General features: G+C 39.5%; 1 protein-coding gene across 1 annotated transcript in view; it reads right to left on the bottom strand.

Annotated features, from left to right (window-relative positions):
* The window catches only part of LOC150084809 (uncharacterized), a 360,370-nt gene that overhangs the window by 20,220 nt on the left and 321,134 nt on the right, over positions 1 to 19,016 (bottom strand). The window contains exons 13-14 of the mRNA XM_090376620.1: positions 15,910 to 17,324; positions 13,682 to 15,804 (exon numbers count right to left, since the gene is read on the bottom strand). Coding sequence (XP_090232746.1) covers positions 13,682 to 15,804; positions 15,910 to 17,324 — 3,538 coding nt within the window. The remainder of the gene's footprint in view (positions 1 to 13,681; positions 15,805 to 15,909; positions 17,325 to 19,016) is intronic.

Genomic DNA, 19,016 nt, shown 5'->3' with positions numbered 1-19,016 from the left:
TATGTTATTTCCTTTGCTACATTCCAAATAGTATTCTAACGCAGGAGTATTCTAACTAGTCGGACATCAGTATTCTGTCCACCTGACAAGGAGTCTTGTCAGGGTTTAGGATGTTTCACATTATTACGATTTGTTTGCATGGAGTCCAATCAAATTTCATGTACAGGATTCTTCCTAGAGCAACGATTCTTAACCTAATGCAATTCCTGCTCTACCCACGAAAATCTCAAGGTATCCGTACTTTACAATTCTTTGTAAGTTTACGGAAAGTGATGCTTTTAAGTCAGGCATTCTTAGGACTGGTTAAGAATTACAGATATAGAGTTAGTAAAGAGCCTCCTCAAAAGCTTGTTCAACTACTGAAGGATCCAAACTCGAGGTTAAGTAAGCGGTTGAGTAACTGTGGAAACATACCTCTGGATACATTGCGTTGTTCATCTCTGATCTTAAACTGGTATTGGCTTCTGCTTTGCAAGATGAATGTGTAACATTGTTGCTAAATCCCTTGGTCCATGCAAGGATTTCAAAAAGGATCCAGATACGTCGGCACTTTCAATTTAGACTACAGTTTGTTTTATAGTTTAACTTGCAGTTTATCCGTTATATATCAGGGTCTCGCAATTTATTCGAGGTACCATCATTCCAAACGTGATTCCTACAGTTCGTTAGTCCCGTATCCATTGTTTATTTAGAATTAGGTAAACAATGTACAGAATTTTAGCAAATGTAAATGTTATCTTGCTTCCTTATTCGAAATATTGTGAAGCATCCCGATACTATTTTTCTCTTCATTATTTGAAGAATGCGAAAAATAATTGCTCACATCGCTGAGATCAATGATGCGTGGAATAAACCCTAATTTTTTTTTAAAACTCTGAATTTCAAAGAAAAGTATACAAACTATATTAAAGCCTCTTGACTCACAACCGTGGCCGTTGCCCTTCTGACAACACGGCTGCGTGTATTGGGGGGAGGGGGGAGATGTACCGACATAGAAGGGGATCTCGAAACATTTCTTAAATGAATATACCATAATAATAACAGACTGTCCCGCAAAACCAATCATGCATCCAGTATAAACTGCACAGTCCTGTCTGTCAGTACAAACAGGTTCTGATGAGATCCAACATTTGTACATCTTACATGGAAGAGAAAGGTACTTTAGTCAAAATCTGTTAAATTATTGTTTCTTAGTGATAGTTCTATTGACAGTCTATCTCGAGTCTAAGAAATCATTTTGCCGCCTCTATCATTTAATTTTTACATTCCGTTAGGCGTGAATAAAACATTTTTTAAAGATTTTTTTCAGTCCAAATGTTCTGAAGCTAACAAAAATTCAAACTACTCTTTTTGTGAGAAACCTGATAAAATTTTGATCCCTTTAGGAACATGAGGTCAACACGTAAAGTTCGGGGGAAATTGGTTGGTCAAATAGTGTGGAAAGAATTAGAAAACAAATAAGTACAAGTAAACAATTTGCTCTTATATACAGTACCCTTTTTTAATTCGGGAACCGAATTTTGGAAGCATTCCTGGGTGTTTTCTAGTTATCTTAGTTTTTAAGTTGAGTATTAATCGCCATTAGAAAATCTGTATTTTTATATATACAGTATATTTAACTGTTTCATCCTGAACTTATGTGTTAAGCAGTAGTTAAACAATATTCATCCAATTCATTGTGTATCTCTAATCAAGTACAAGCGGATAATGTGATTGAAATCAACGACTTAATTGAAATTGGGGCCCTGTTGGACCAAATCAAAAATCTTGCGCTGTAATTCCAATTATCTTTCCATTCAAAGAATTCACCGAGGCACCATTGCGTATCGATGAAATATTCGCCCTACTTAATGGAAACCATGCAGTGTATTGAAATTAGAAAATTATCTTTACGTGATGCTCATACAATTTATTCGAGTAAATTGAGCGAGTATTTCTTAAAGGTAGATTCCCGTTCCTCGATTGATTATTGTAATGGGCACTTTTACCACTTTAACGGAAGTTTGCGAAATTGTTCTATTTGATTATTACTCTGATTAGCGATTCTAACTTTTGCAAGGAAGTACGCGCGCAAGTTACATCGATTGAAGAGACTGACTGTTTGGTCGTTATATTTTGTACACGCTTAAGCAGCAGGTAATGGAACCTGTTAAAGGATATCAGCTGATACGGAAACACAAAGAGATTTGTTTATAATATGGTTAAAATTTGAGGGATTATCGACTCTGCTCCTTCTCCCATTAGAGTGAATACAGAAGAGGAAACACATCCGCTTTCGATCAAGTGCATGGATAGAACAAAGATGCCATTAGGCATGCAGCCAAATGCTCAGTATTCACCCCTAGAGACAGATAAGCAATTACATCTGCTTAGTTCTCTCTAAATCCCGATTCAAATTACGATTGTAATTACCATATAAATGAAAAAGCGATTTAACGTTTCTTATCGTATGTTACGGCGCATAAGTCAACCTCTAAACTCTAAAATTTTGAGTTCAAGTATAGAATCCCAAATTTGAATTAAAACGCTTGCTTGAGTTAGACATGAATTTATATATTTACACATCATATATGTTTACACAAATATACAATGTTGCTCACCTTTTAAATTCCAATTTGTTCATCGGGTGAAAATAGTTTACAGAATTCACTGGAAGTTGTTTTCAGGTGTACTTCTCGAAAAGAAAACTTGAGATTTTTCAGTTTCACATTAAGAAATTGTTTACGCAGAAATCAATTTGTAGTGCAGTCCCGTTACAGGCAACAAGGAATGTTCGTTTACAAAAGTAAAGCCTTTTATGTACGTGCGCGCACACACACACACACACACACCAATGAGCAATGTCACGTCATCACCTATGCCTGTAGGTTTTAGTTTCGTGGCCTGCATGATGTACTTCATTCGCTTACCGCTTTCTTTACAGTTCACTGTAAAGAGACATATATGACATATTTCTAGCGAAATATGACTAAAAATGCAGTCGATCTGGCATGGATTTTCAAACCTAAAAATAGAGGTAGACTTACATGCTGGAACATACGATATTTACTATAGCCATCACTGATGTGTTCTTTTTGTGTGTGTGTGTGTGTGTGTGTGTGTGTGTGTGTGTGTGTGTGTGTGTGTGTGTGTGTGTGTGTGTGTGTGTATGTGTGTGTGTGTGTGTGGGAGGGAGGGGGATGAATTCAGTTCTGTACAAAGCTCAACCTCCCAAAATGCTGCTACCTGATCCTTGGAATTTTACGGTTTCCAGGTGGTCATGTTATAATCATTATTATTATTATTATTAATAGCCATATGGTGCAAGGAAGCCTGAGGCTTATGCTGCACCAGGAAAAAAAAAAGTTCCCGAGCTACCCTGAGAGAGAGAGAGAGAGAGAGAGAGAGAGAGTCAAAAGTAGAAGGGAATCACCAAGAAAGAGAAGAATGATGATATCCAGCTCAGGACACTGGGTGTGCCAAGCCCATACTCACCAGATGTGAGCCCCTGGGGTTACATAAAACAGATTCGCAAAACATTACATTTCTATACTACAACTTATTGTACATAGTACTCTTTAAGTGTAGACTTCCTTTTTTTTTTTTTTTTTTTTTTTTCTCCCACTCTTAAAGGAATCGTTAGTTGGTAGTATGATTTTTAATTTTTCTTGAAAAACGGTGGAAGTTGACACCTGTTCAGCTTGTTGAAATTTGCAACAATTCCTTAAACTTGGAGAGAAAACCATGGAGGCAATGATCAAGGGTGGAATTCAGGATCATTTGGATCGAATTGAAATTCTCAATGATACTCAGCATGGTTTTGTAAAGGGAAAATCATATTTAACAAATCTGGTTCGCCATTTTGAAAGGGTCACTCACGAGCTGGATTTAGGGAATAATTTCGACATTGTTTATTTAGATTTCAGCAAAGCTTTTGACTCAGTCCCACATGAGCGGTTGCTTTATAAGCTGGAACAGGTTGGAATCACTGGGAAAATCTTTAGATGGATAGCAGAATGGCTTCAGGGCAGAAGGCAGAGGGTTGTGATAAATGGCTATTCCTCAGATTGGGTTGATGTAAGAAGTAGGGTTCCCCAAGGATCAGTATTAGGACCCTGTCGTTTTTAATTTTCATGAACGACATCGATGAAGGGATAGAGGGCGTGATGTCTAAATTGGTAGAGTAGTTAATGATCACTATCAAGCTGAGCTTCTTCAGAGAGACCTAGATAGACTTCAGGAATGGTCAGAAAAATGGCAGCTATGCTTTAATCCAACAAAGTGTAATGTATTACACCTGGGAAACAGTAATCCCAAAATAACTTATTCACTTGGTGGAGTTCAACTAAACCCAGTACTGGAGGAAAGGGACTTGGGTGTTACGATACGGTCAGACATGAAATTCTCTGAGCATTGTAAACAGGTTGCAAGGAAGGCCCATGGTGTCCTATCGATGAGATATCGAACTTTTGCAAGTAGAGATAGGGACGTGATAATCCCATTATATAAGGCTTTTGTTAGACCACACTTGGAATACTGTGTTCAAGTATGGAGACCGCACCTAAAGAAAGACTTCGAGCTTCTTGAAAGGGTGGAAAGACGGGTAACTCGCCTGGTGAGATCGGCAAAAGGGCGTCCTTATGAAGAAAGACTTCGAATATGTGGGTTGCAAAGTTTGGAAACTAGACATCTTAGAGGAGATTTGATTGAATTAAGGTGTTTAAGGCTCTGAGAGGCATCAGTAAAATTAATGAGGACGAAATTTTCAAGATTATAAATGATGCCAGAACTAGGGGACATAAATTCAAGTTACGGGGGGAAATGTTTAGATTGGACTGCAGGAAGTTTTATTTTAGCCAGCGAGTTATAAATTACTGGAATAAGTTGCCTACATGGGTGGTAGAGGCTCACAGTTTTGGGAAATTCAAAGGTCATCTGGATAGTACCTTCGGGTCAGGGAAGCGCATAGGATGATAGGTTTAATTTCCTTTTCTTTTATTAATTATTATAATTTATTTATTTATTTTAATATATATATATTTTTTTTATTATTGTTTTATTCGGTTTTTTTTTTTTTTTTTTTTTTTGGCTGGTGCAGCATAAGCCATAGCTTTCTTGCACCATGCGGCCATTACTAATATTCTATGCTATTTATCACTCACTATTATATAATCTGTTTATCTTCTTTATATTTGTACACGATAACACCTGGCACTCATCGCCGCGATAGCATATTATACTACAGTATTTATTTATTTCAGGAACCTGCATTACAATGTAGCTTGAGTATTAATTTATTAATAACTTATACAAAAATAAAGGTCTATAATTTTTAAATAAAATTCTCGAAATGCAGTAGGTCTAATTATAATGCAGTAATATAGTGGCAAATGATGCAAAAACGCAAGCTTATATAGCATCAACCAAAAAAAAAAAAAAAAAACTGCACACTTTTCCCATCCATACCCTCCAATAATTTGTCTAGTTCTTCCTTGAATTTATTCAAACCATCTACTTCCACAACAACAGATGGAAGCCTGTTCCAACAATCAACCACATGCTGGTTGAAGGCAAACACATCCAAACATCTGTCCTGCAACCATCCTTCCTCAATTTAAATTTATACCCCTTCATGTGTGTGGTCTGGGAAGGAGGTTGTTGTTGTTATTTGGTTTTTAGGAGCATTAGCAACTAAGGCCATATTGCTCCGGGGATATGCGGTGGTCATTTCCTGACCTTTCCGCATCCTACGTATTTGGTGGTCACGGGCTCGACTCGGAAGGAGGAAGAATGCTATTCACATTCAGCTTATTCAATGCCTTAAACACCTCAATCAGATCACTCAACAGGTGCCTAGTCTCCAGATGCTGGAATTTGCAGCGTCTGCAGACTGGGCACCTGTGGGAATCCTTTGGTTCCCTTCCCCAATCTGGTTACCCTTCTCTGCCCCCGTTCCAGAAGATCTACATCCTTCCGAAAGTGAGGCCTCCAGATATACAATACTCAAGATGCGGCCTAACCGTGGCCTTGTACAAAGAAATAATCACCTCCTTATCCATGATAGCAAAGTTTCTGTGTATCATTGATAAAACTTCATGAGCTGTTCTGACGGCATGCCACACAGTTGGTACGTTAATCAGGGTTCACTGCTACCCATACAAAGTTGTTGTTATTTGGTTTTTAGGAGCATTAGCAACTAAGGCCATATTGCTCCAGGGATATGCTGTGGTCATTCCCTGACCTTTCCGCATCCTCCGTATTTGGTGGTCACGGTTTCGAACCCCGGTCTAATGCTCCTGCCCACCTGGCTACGGAGACGCCCCCCATACACAGTACGTTGCATTTGTTAATGTTAAACTTCAACTGCCATTTCTCAGCCCATCGACCCAATTTTCCTAGATCTTGTTGCAGCAGTTCACCCTGATGACTGTCGTCAACTATCCTGCAAATCTTTGTATCATATGCAGACTTTGACATTAAGCCTGATATATCTTCATCAATATTGAAAATAACCATGGGCCGAGCACTGAACCCTGGGGACTCCACTGATAACATTAGTCCAAGAAGAGCAGTGCCCATTGGATAACCAATCTCATAAAAAGTCCGTTTAAATGGTTATTTGCCATATTCGTATTTTAAACCCAGTTGAGGCCTTGTGATTAAATTGAAAGATTTTATTTTCAGGACACAAGATTAAAAATAATATTCGTAAAACAGGCAAACCTCGCACTTCGGGTTAAGTAAGATAATTTTCTTTCTTTCAATTGGGGATCATTAAAGCAAACACACAAATTTTAACTTTATTGTGCAAACATTAAATTTAGCATTTTATAGTAGCACCTAGTAAATATTAGAATCAAAATCAGTCCCCCACGTACGCTACGAAACTTTTGGGTGTTTTTTTTTCTTTTCTTTAATGCAGTGTTTCCCAAGTAATCTGCGACCTCCGCTACATTTGCACAAAAAGGCATTTTTAATAGGGTAAAGGAAAAAACATTAAAAAGATTTTTCAGAATATAATTCTAACCTAATATTTAATGCGATGGCTGTACTTGCATCTGGGTAACCAGCTTCAAAATTCGCGACTGAGTGTTAAAGCCAACCTCAAACATTCTGTTTCTTGCCTTTGTTTTGATATAAAGAAGCGTTGAAAACCCACTCTCGCAGAGATATGTAGAGGCAAATGGAAGTAAAACTCAAAAGGCAAACATGGTGACATTTGGATATGACTGATACATAGCACACCAGAACTGAGTCAGCAGTTTTTGATAAAACAAATTACGTGCCGAGGAATCGTTCCACAGATCCAAGAATTCATCCTGTACTTCATCGGGAATGCTGGCTACATTCAGGGAAGCAGAGAATGGGTTTCGTACCAGTGCAGCTTCTTCTGTAAGCTCAGGGAAGTACCGCTGAAATTCCTTTTCAAGGGATTCAAGGTGGCCAGTAATCTCCTTCATATTCTCATCCAGTTCACCTTCAGATTCCTCTACCACACTACAGAGTTTTTCAAACATGGCAAATGTTTCCAAGATTTACTTTTCGACGCCAGTTTTGCAGCTTGGATACAAATGCCTGAAGATTGTCTTGAAATTGGATAATGTGTGTTTCCTTTTCCTGAAGTTTCAGGTTCAGCTTATTTAGCTGGTCTAAAATGCCTGCTAAGTAAGCACCTCTTTTCTTCCAAGCTTCATCATTAAAGTAAGCCACAAGATCACGTTTCCCTTGCACTTCCAGGAACAACTTGATTTCATCTTTCGACTCAAAGACACGATTGACAACATTTCCTTTCGACAACCAGCTTACAGAAGTGTAGAAAAGAAGAACCTCGTGATCAGAATTCATGTCTTTACAGAGTTTTTTTTTAAACAGACGGGTGTTGAGGGTCCAGATTTGATGTAATTCACAATTTTGATCAGAGAATCAAGCACCGCTTGCAGAGGAGCTGGAAAAGTCTTACTGGCAAGAGCATATCGGTGAATCATGCTGTGAATGCCGTTTGCTTGGGGAGCAAGTTCTTTCACTTTTGTCTGAAAGCCCGACTTTGACCTAGCATAGCTGGTGTTCCATCTGTACAAACCCCACAGATTTTTTTTCTACTGTAGTCCTCCAGTTTCAAAAAAGGTATTTATCTTCTCCATAATATCTTCACCTTTTTTTGTAGTAGTTTCAAATGCACTACAAAACAGGAACTCTTCTTTGATGTCAGCTGAATGAATATATGTCACGAAGACAAGCAACTGAGAACATGAACTTACGTCCGTTGATTCATCACCTTGAAAAGAAAACAATGGAAAAACTTTGATGTCATTCAAAACCTGCTCTTTCACTTCTACGGACATATCTGAAATGAGCCTCTGAATAGCGTTATTGGACAGAGATACATCTTTTATCTCGCTGGCTTCCCCAAGAATTAATTTCACCATCTTCAACATGCAGGGTTTGATGACCGTTTCTCCAATCGTGTAAGGCTTTTTTTTTTCTTTTGTTTGTCAATTTCCAATGCGACTTCATATGATGCTTGCACTGCTGCTGAAAACTTCCTGTAGGATCAAGTCTCTGACGTCTGAGACCAGTTTCATGGCGTCGAAAGAACTCCAAATCCTTTTTAGTATGTTCTGAATGCTTTGTCTCTAAGTGACGTTTCAGTTTTGAAGGTTTCATAGATTCAGCACTGAGAACGACATTGCGCAAAACGCATTGTGGCTTCTCTATGCCATTGCTGATCAAGCAAAATTTTAGATAAGTGTTCTGAATATTTACGTTTTTTCTCCATGGGTACGGATTTAGCACGGACTGAAAACGACCTACTGACGCTCTTTAGATTTTAGAAAGTGCAAGCAGTATCTAACCCGCGCTCGACAGCGAGTGGCTGATTTCTATCATGGCGCCAGCTAAAGATGGTTCACTATTAGCGAACTAAGTTCGCGCCAGTTTGCATTAGACGGCCCGTCGCGGACATTATTGAATTACATCATTGCAAACATGGCGGCGTCAGCAAAACATACGGGGTGATCGTCAACTGCGTTAAGAAACCAACTCACGTTTATTCGACAGTCTGTTATTCACACACATCGAGACACCGATTAAAATGAATTTTGATACTGAATTTTGCATCATAGTGAATATTTTTTTTTAGTTTACTAGTAACATAGAATTTTATTCTAATGATAACACTGCATTTGTATATTTTATTTTTAGGGAGTGAATCAAGGCCCGCCGCGGCGGAAATCTGAAAAAATATTAAAGGCCTGCCATAGCAAATAATTAAAATAATATAAAATGTTTAATATGTATGAACATGGCGGGCTTTTAGTATTTTTTAAATATCTGCTGCGGTGGACCTTAAGCCACTTCCTTTCATTTATCAAAAATCAGTGTTACAACCACTAGTAGAATATTTAAGTGTAGCCATATTGAAATAAATGTGTTGAAAACCTTCGTGGTGAAATTTCCTATAAAAATAATTGCAACTAAAAATAACCGCGGCGACCCCCAGGTTGCGAACCCGGGCTTTAATAATTATTGCTACTATGAATATGATTCCAGTACGTGGACTTTCGATTATCCAGAGTCTTCACAGCCGCAGTTAATCTCGCATTGTTTCCCATGGAGGATTCCATTTGTTCCATGTAATCTATTCGATTACGTTGAAATAAGGAGATCCCCTCTCATAACAAGATGATGCTTCGATGAAACACCTAGTACAGGGTAAAGGACGCAACTGTATTATAGGAATTTTAACAAATCACACAAAAAGGGAAATAAATGACACATACTTTTACCTTTACAACGGAAATAAATTACACAACCTTTACAACAAGTGTTGGAAATGGTTTCCATTCGACTGGAGGCAGGTTCGTACCCTTTTCATGACATTTGCAGCCACCTTACGTAATGTTTGCAATGTCTTTTTCAATGTTAGCCTTCAATTCGTCAAGAGTATGAGGATTATTGTGAACCACTTCACCTTTTAATTGTCCCCAAAGAAAAAAATCTGGAGGAGTAAGATCAGGACAAATTTTTTGAGATCAAGCGATCTCCGAAAAATGCCTGTAACATGGCTATCGTTTCATTTGCTGTATGGCAGGTCGCACCATCTTGTTGAAACCAACATTCTCGTTCATTCACCTCCAACAATGCAATAAACTGTTGGATTATGTCACGATAAACTTCACCATCCACAGTTTTGTCAAAAAATATAGACCCTATAACACGACGGCGCGAGATGGCACACCAAACCCCAATTTTCAGGGTATGTAATGATCGTGATACGCAGGTGGGTTTTCACTGCTCCACATTCGGCTGTTCTGGCTATTCACATAACCATCCAAGTGGAACCAAGCCTCGTCACTAAAATAAACACGATCCAACACCTCAATTCCATTTTCATCAATAAAAGAAGGAAACCAACGACAATACCGTACACGTTTTTCATGGTCAGGTTCTTTCAGTTCCTGAACGACACCAATACGGTAAGCATTAAGCATGCAATTTTAACTTGTAGCCTTGAAAACAGTAGTTGGTGGCAGTCCGGTTTGAGAAGATAACTTCCTAAACGATTTTCTTGGTGAGCGGGTTAAACATTCATTCAGATCATCCAGAACGTTCGCAGTTAACAGTGATGGCCGGCCTGGGCTCTTTTTGCCCTCCGCACTCCCAGTCTCACGAAATTTCGCAATTATACGCGATATTGTTGACTTGTTGGGGACAAACGACCAAGGAAATTTCATCTGAAACTCGTCTTGCACACGTTTATAAGATTTATATACGAAGTAAGACTCCACAATAAACACACAACAGACTGGATGCCTGACCGAGACTAATGCATGTCACGGTCATTCAACTGCTTACCTCGGGTGCAGTGCTGCCACCTACATTTCAAACTTGACATAACATTTGCCTGCCCGTAAGTTCTACCTTACCTTCATTTTAGGGTTGCGTCCTTTATGAAACACCCTGTATTATTCGCAGGTAGGGCAAACAAGGGGAGTAAAAGGCGAGCTTCACTGTTTTCCTTTTTCAAAAAATATGCAAAGCATTTTATATCAAATCTTTCCACCCTATGTTATACTTTTATAAATATGAACACGTAAAAGAAATGTCGAAAGAATCCCCCGACCTCGGGAATACAATTCATTTGGGTTCTACAAGCACCGACCTCACTATATTCAAAATAACAGCTGGTCGGACTTGCACGAATAAGAGAGAGAGAGAGAGAGAGAGTATAATTAATAAAAATACATAATTACATAAAAATTGATCAAATGAGGACGTTGCCACAAAACCGACCGGAATTGCAAGCGAAATAGCAACGTCTTCATTTCTGATGTAAAAGGAATAAACAGAAAATTAAGGGTGACGCAAAATTAAAACTGAAAATAATGACTGAAATTTCTAGAGACATAATATTTTAGCCTAATATTAGTTAAAGTAAAGGGATCTGAAAACAATTAAAAGTGAGTAGCATACAGAAGTATAAAGAGATACTTTTTACATTTTATTTCTACCTTCTTAATACACGTTACTGGGCCATAGGCCCATCCACATTAAGGACACAATTCAGCACTTAATTTAAAAATCGTTTAATCGACCACTTAGTCATTAACCAAAAATCTTTACACTTCATAACTCAGTTGCCGCCCCTACCATTGAGCAGGCGGTTCTCTACTATCTAATACCATATTACAAATATACAATTATTACATCAGACCCCCTAGACGTTGGATGACAGGAGCGCGCCGCCGCTCTTGGTCTGTTTCAACGACCAATCACGTCGTTTCTGCTTTCTCAAAATAAAATTCTCTATATGTAATAAAAATTATGTATAATTTTAGTATAAGGGGATATTGACAACTAAATTTTATTCTCGCTTTCATTTATGTTTATGCTTTTTAACCATTGGCTTGTGGTTTACATCAGAAATGAAGACAAGTTGCTAATTTTCTTGCAATTCCGGCCGCTGGCACCTGATCTGAGAGGTCCCGATTTTGTAAGTTGTGTGGCAACATCCTCATTTGACCAGTTTTTATGTAATTATGTATTTTTATTAGTTATCTTCACTCTGTCTCTCTCACTGTATTCTTTTATTTCTCTACTATTCCTTTTCCTCTCCCCCTTATCCCTTTTTTGTCCCTGCTCTGCTCACGTTCCGGTACTTTTTTTTAAATGTTTGTTGTTTATTAAACTACACGGTCCACCATTAGAATTATGAAATCCATTTTTTTTATGTCCGAACTTGGTTGCGGTCTCATCTTTCTGCTGTTGACCAACAAACAAAAAGGGCAGTCACACAAGAATACGTAATCGATCCTGTATGGGAATTTCTATGATTCTTCTGAACAGTATTTTTTATATTATTTTGGAGTTTTCGCTTCTTTTCTTTTCTGATTTTTTTAATTTTTTTGTCTTTGTTTTTTTACTTTTGAAATTTTTATTTAATCATCATCATCATCGGCCATTTTCAATCCACTGCAGGATGAAGGCTTCTCCAGCAACTTTCCAGTTCCTTCTGTTTTGTGCAATGGCCAATACTTAATAGTTATAAATAAATACTGAACAAATATTCTAATCTTTGACTTATTTTTGAAAATGAAAAAAAAGCGTAGGTAACTATTTGTAGTTAATCGACGAGCGTTCCGGTACTACTTTTTTTAGCAATACCTGTACACCTCTGGTGTCCTGTCTGTAGCGTTTCGAGCTGCAGAAAGCTGAGGCATCGATTCCGAAGGAGTTATATGGTCCGACCGTATTTGCCAGAAACACTGATCCTAGGTTTTGTAGTGAAGATCGTGGAGAAGGTATTGCACTGCACCGGGTTCATTGGATAGTCCGAGAGTTTGTCGTCACTTCGTAATTTCGAGTGAATCCATTCGGCCACAAAGGAGTTGAGCCAACGTGAAATTCCTCTCCTCTCCCTGATGATGGTTTCCCATGGTTTCGGGCCGAGGTTTGCATAGAGCACGCTCCGAGAGATGGTGAAAGGGTGGCCCATTACCCTGTTTAACCATCTCAGGAGTCAATAACCTGTCCCAAGGAATTTCTTGAGTAATTTGCTGCCTTGGACTGCACTACACTACTTTCTTATTACTGTATTCTAATTTAACATATATAATGTTCTGTTTATGCACCAAGCACGATGCCATGTATCAGAACAGTGTATAACTAATTATTTTGACAAGAATACAATCATTAACTGTAATTTAGCAGTCAGCTGAACTGGAACCAGGGTCAACTCAAACGTGTGTGCTACTGCACTGACCACTCGTCTACGTTTTTGCTACATTCACGAGTTTTTCTTTCATTTTGCGAATTATCCGGGATTTCGATTATCCGCGGAAAATAATGAGAAATACATAAATTCTCGTGCTATACAACTTCCAATATTGAAACGAAATATAACATCGAAAGTAATTATCTGACGCAGTTGTAAGGAAAGTGGAATGTTTTATTATTCGTATTCGTTTATTTGATTCACGCTTTCAACAAAATTTAGAAACTACTTTTTCTTTTCTTTTTTTTGCTTCCTGAGATTCTAATCTATAGGAGATTGCGCTTTACAGTCTCGAAACTACTTAAGACAATTCATAGTAATTAAATTGCAATCTTACAAATATGTATTTACAAGAAAATGCCTACTGACTATGGAGAGCTTGATTACCATCGAAAATTACTCTATTTACGAGATCTATGGATCACTTACCCTGAGAATTTTTCCTCTTTCCTCTTCTGCCCCGCTCCTCCCTTTCTTCGGATGCCTCATTCCCAGATTCCTGGCTTGAAGATAATGGGGTTCCTTCACTGTCCCTCATCATACTTTCGTATCCACTGCTCGTCCCTGAGAACTGCGGTGTGTTGTTGACTTTTGTAAGCAGTTCTTTTGTTTCCCTGTGGTCCGAGCTGTTGACACTACTATCACTGCCATGTCCACTACTTGCCCTATGTTTCACTTGAGCCTTTGTGATTCTATGGTATGGAGAAGGGAAGCTGTTGGCAGTGGACACACTGTCGTGTCGTTTACCCGGACACTGGTCACTATCCACAGCGCCTGCTATGTGCGCCTCTGCATTGTCCACACAGGCGGTACTTGGAGAGCTGGTGCTCCTCGACAGACACTTTGTCCTGTGTTGTCTTTTGCTTTCAGGAAAGCTACTTAGTTTTTCACACTTGGTTTGTTTTACAGGCGATGACAGTATTGGTCCCAAGGGAGGCTTCGACTTCATGGACACGAGCTTATCTTTGTGTTTAATGGAACTACAGCATGTGGTTGTCACACCGGATGTGCTGCTGGTCGGACTTGCACGAGTAGGGATTTTGTTCACTCCCGATTTTCCACTTTTCCCCGAACAGGTGGCGCTACTCCTGCTTGATGGACGTCTGGAAGAAAGAGTTAAGGAGCTCTCAGCTAGACTAGATTTCTGAGGTAGTTTGGTCCCATCTTTCGTCTTGGAAAGTTTGGAAGTTGTGACATCTTGCTTTGTGGCTCCTAGAGCCTTCTCCATACTTTGACCTTTCCCGCCAAGGAACCTGGACAATTTCGATGCCCTCGTTGGCGATTGTCCAACACACAGTTGACTTGTGTCAATCGGTTTGTAAGAAGAGCTTATCGAACCTCTCCTTTCCCTGGGTTTTGCTGCACCTTGTTCCGAAAGATGCCTCTCCTGACTGTCCATCTCCTCTAGAACCACCCTACTGATGTCTTCACTGTCTGACATGCTTGCACCATTGCCCGGAGACCGTTGTTCCCTAGAGGAAGGAGAGAGCAATGAAGTATTAATACGTAGTGGTTCGTCAGGGAGATGGGTCATCGAAGGATGTTTGTTCAAATGTGGATTGGAAGCACCATCCGGATGGCGTAGGGAGGTTATCAGGCTTTTTCTAATTGAAAAAGGACTTCGCTTTCCCTGATCGCTATCATCTGTATATTTCCCTGGGTTTTTTATTCCTAATGACCTTAGTGCTGAAAACCTGAGCCCAGAGTTCTTGTGTGGAAGACTGCCCTCCATAGTTACATGAGACTCCATTTTGGACAGGAAAATCGCACTTTCTGGGGTGTTGGCTATTAAGGGCGGTACAACCTGGGTGGGTTTAGAAATGAAAGAATGCTGTAGAAATGGAGGTACTTTATGGATTTTATTGTAAAATGCTTCTAGTTTCAGTCCATTCATGGGTTTAATGTTCACTTTATAGTCATACTTGTCAAAATCTAGTTCTGCTGGTTCACTCTGGGTGCTTGTTACCTCTACTTCTCTTAGGTCCTCCATGCTGGAATCTTGACTACCATAAAGCATTTCGGACAGGGTTAACCTAGACATTCGAGCTGGAAGGGGCTCACCTTTATTAGTTGGTGAAGATGCACCACTTCTGATATCTACTTCTGTTCTGGACAGCGGTTTTATAAGTTCTCTAAGCCGTGCAATCTTCTCCAACCTTTCTGCCAGAATGTCGCTCTTTACTGCCATGCTGAACTCCTCAGGCTGTTTCTGTGTGTGCTGCTGCTGCTTCAGCCCTCGAAGAGAATTCCCATAAAGAAGCTTCCACGTAAGTCCTCTGTTTCTCGAGTCTTCTCGACAGGTATCAGGAACACTAACATTGTCCAAGTCAACACTAACAGAACGGGAGTCTGTGAAGGACGATGGTAAGTTGAGATCCTCTTCGCTTAGTATCCTCAGAGGATGGCATTTTCCGTCGAAACTTTCCTGGTCCACTTCAGGAAGAGGATTTTCTGACATACTGCAATGTTCCTGTAACCAGCATGCAGCCAAAATATCCTCTTCGTTCACCTGAAGACAGCAGTCCTGCATAGGCACTGGTTCATCGGGTTCCATGACTTCAATCGTTTCCACTATGTGTTCTTCGTCGCACTGAGAATATTCCAAAATCACCTGTCGTGTCCTTAGCAGGGCTGCCTCCAGTTCTTCAGGAGGAAGATCTTCAGAGGTCACTAGGTGAAGAGCGGGAAGGTCGGAGTCAAAGCCGCTGGCTTCTGCGTTCTCTTCGTTGTCCGTCTCGTCGACATCTGCTGAATTGCTGGCACTGTCAGCTTCATCGTCGTCGTCTTGCTCATTATGCAGTAGTCTAGAGTTGTGACCCGAGTTGTAATGAGAGAACATCCCTCCCGGGTCGTCTTCTCTTCCGTGGAACTCGTGTGAATTCAAGGTGCCGTTCGCGGGCCTCGAAACACTTCGTTTCTTTCCTGTTTCCCATCTTTTGTCACCAGGGGGCTCACAATTAGGAGGATGACTCGAGGCAGGTTCGTTATCCCTGAAGATTTTAACCTCGCCTTCAGAATGAGAAGTGTTTTGTGGGCTTTCCACTGTCATACTTTCACCTTCTCTCGGATGGGCAGTGGTCGGTGTTTTTCCGTCTTTGTTTGATGGAGGAAAGTCAATCCACACTTCACTTTGTATTCTCTTCAAGTTATCGTGTACGTGATGCGAATGCTCTTCCACCCACCTCCTGATCATGGTTTGTTTGTGGTCATCCATATATCCATACATGGCTGGGGGTCCATCAACCCACTGTTCTTTCTGCAATTGATGCAACGTTCGTGAATCGAACTTCGGTTTTGAGAAACGTGGTCCGTCGATCCACGTTTCGTCGCTTTGGACTTTGGGATCCTTTTGGGGAGTTGTTTTGGCAGCAGTTGATGCCGCTACTTGTTGGTCGGCATTGTGATGAGGGTCCTGTTTCAGTTGGGCCAATAAAGCCCTATGTTTTGCGTTCGCTTTTTTCGGCACTTGAATGCCTGAAGTTTGAGAGGTTTTAGGTTGTACGGTAATCGGATCGGTAGAGGGAGTTTGAGTGCTGGCAGGCTGTTGCTGGGAGCTTTGGTTGCCACCAGCCATGGTCATATTAGAAATTTTTTCTTCCTTGTGCACCGATTTAGCTGGTACGGAGGTCGAATAGACGGGCTGTTTCGGAAGTACAACCGCCAAGCTGGAGGAACTTCGGCCGACACGATATATCTGATCTTCATTAGAGGAATTCACTCGGCTGCTTGGCGTCTGATTAATGTTGCTTGTTCCCCTAGTCTCCGTGGAACAGAGGGACTCCTGGGGTCGGGGTTGGCATGATAACTTGGAGAGGGGAATCTTAGAAAGCTTTGAAAGGACGGGCAAGGATGAGGGAGGCCCTTCGTTATCTGTCAATTCACGGTCGCTGATGGCCACCCCGCTAGTCCCTACGTAGATGACCGTATCGCAAGACTGCTCACTGCTCGATGTGTAGTCTGGATCGCTGCTTCCTGTTTTTATGCCATCTTCACCCACGGCATGCATTCGAACGTAGGGTCGACACAATCCCTTTTCGTCGCACGTGCTTTCTATTGAAGTGGAGCAGGAATACTGAAAGAGAAATCAGAAGAGAAATCAGTTCCTTAGCAAGCGACGTTAGAAAATAAAATGCATTGAATACATATGTTGTAAAACTTTTCCTGGACGGATTAGCAAGTTTCAAAATAATCCCTTCCCTTCTGCAAAACAGTCGTTACATTCCACTCATTACCTCGTTCAGAGGTATTAAACGAAGAGTTGTTTCGTTTTCTTCCGAATCACGTCTTTAGGTATTGACGGCAGCGAATGAATATTGTGAATCTGTCGATTAAATTAACAAACGCCGATTGAATTTTCTATTGCTCAGTATTACACATACCAATGGCAATAACTTTAATTCTACGTTTAAAGAAACAACTTTGTAAATGATTCATAACACAGTGACCTGTCACAAAGTGCCGCTCTCTATTTTTTAAACAGAATGATAAAGTGAAGACGTCTATCGTTTGAAGGAAAACATGATTAATTATTCAAATATACAAGACTTAGTGTAAACAAGTTGAAGGTATAATTCGTGTATAGAATGTGTACGGTATGTTACCACTCGGAGTAAGGCAAGATTAAAATCCCCAGAAGAACTTTCACATCAGTGAAAATCAAATCTTTTTTTTCCTTCCCGGTTCGAAAGCTCTCTCACAAATTGTGAGGGAGCTTTCGTACTGCTGCTTTTAACCTCTTATGATTTTAATGTATTCTAATTTCGTTCTGTATCTGAGAGGACTAAGACCTTTTTATCATTAGGCCGATATAATACTGGTTTGCATACTTTGCGAAATCTTACAAACCTAAATGCAATACAAGGCAGTAACCATTTTAAACTAAAAGTCGGATTTTACGGTGTGAAGGTTTCAAATATAACTTATGAAAATTCCCAACTATTGAGCGTGTTCATTATTTTAAGCATATTTAAGGTATTAATATACTTGGAATTATAAAGAAAAGCGACCCATAAAAACAACAGAGGTGCACTCCTGCATAGCAATTATATAAAAAAAAAAAAAAAAAAACACGAGGTAATAATATTTTTGTATATACATACATCTTTCTATACATTGAGATAATTTTCCTCCTAGTGATATTTATTCAGCCGATGAGGGATGCGGGTTACGTGGTATTACGTAAACAGAAGCGTGTTTTACTGTGGTAAAACACGCTTATCTAGCACAGTGGTTTTCAACCGGGATCCCGCGGCACAAAGGTGTGCCGCAACAACGTTCCAGGGGTAGCATGTAATTTTGGATTAAGTTAAACTTTTTTTTTTTTTTTAATTTTATTTCATTATAAAAAAGTGTACGGTATCCATTGTACCGTATATTTTTAATTTTGTGGTGATCTATAATTGATGTTTATTTAGTACCTCTATATAAAGAATAAAATTATTATATAAGTATATATAATATAATTTACATTATGAATTTTAATTTTTTTATAATTATATTATTAACTATCATATAACATATTTTTTAACACACAACAGACTATTAAATGGTCGAAAACCACTGTGTTAAGTATTTCTTTTGGCCTAGGGGTGCCGTGAAAAAATTACTAGGACACTAAGGGTGCCGTGAACCGAGAAACTTTGAGAACCTCTGAATTCTAGCATGACCAAGCGGTACCATTTTTGATTTCCATATGTAACGTATTTATGTATTCATAGCTGAAGAAGAGACACACAGTGTCGAAAGCTTCTGTAAGTATTTTATT

Source organism: Mastigoproctus giganteus, chromosome 6, assembly GCF_048544385.1.
Source record: "Mastigoproctus giganteus isolate SK-2022 chromosome 6, ASM4854438v1, whole genome shotgun sequence".
In the NCBI taxonomy this organism is placed as follows: Eukaryota; Metazoa; Arthropoda; class Arachnida; order Uropygi; family Thelyphonidae; genus Mastigoproctus; species Mastigoproctus giganteus.
Note: the sequence above shows the minus strand (reverse complement) of the source record. Positions and strands in the feature narration are given on the sequence as shown.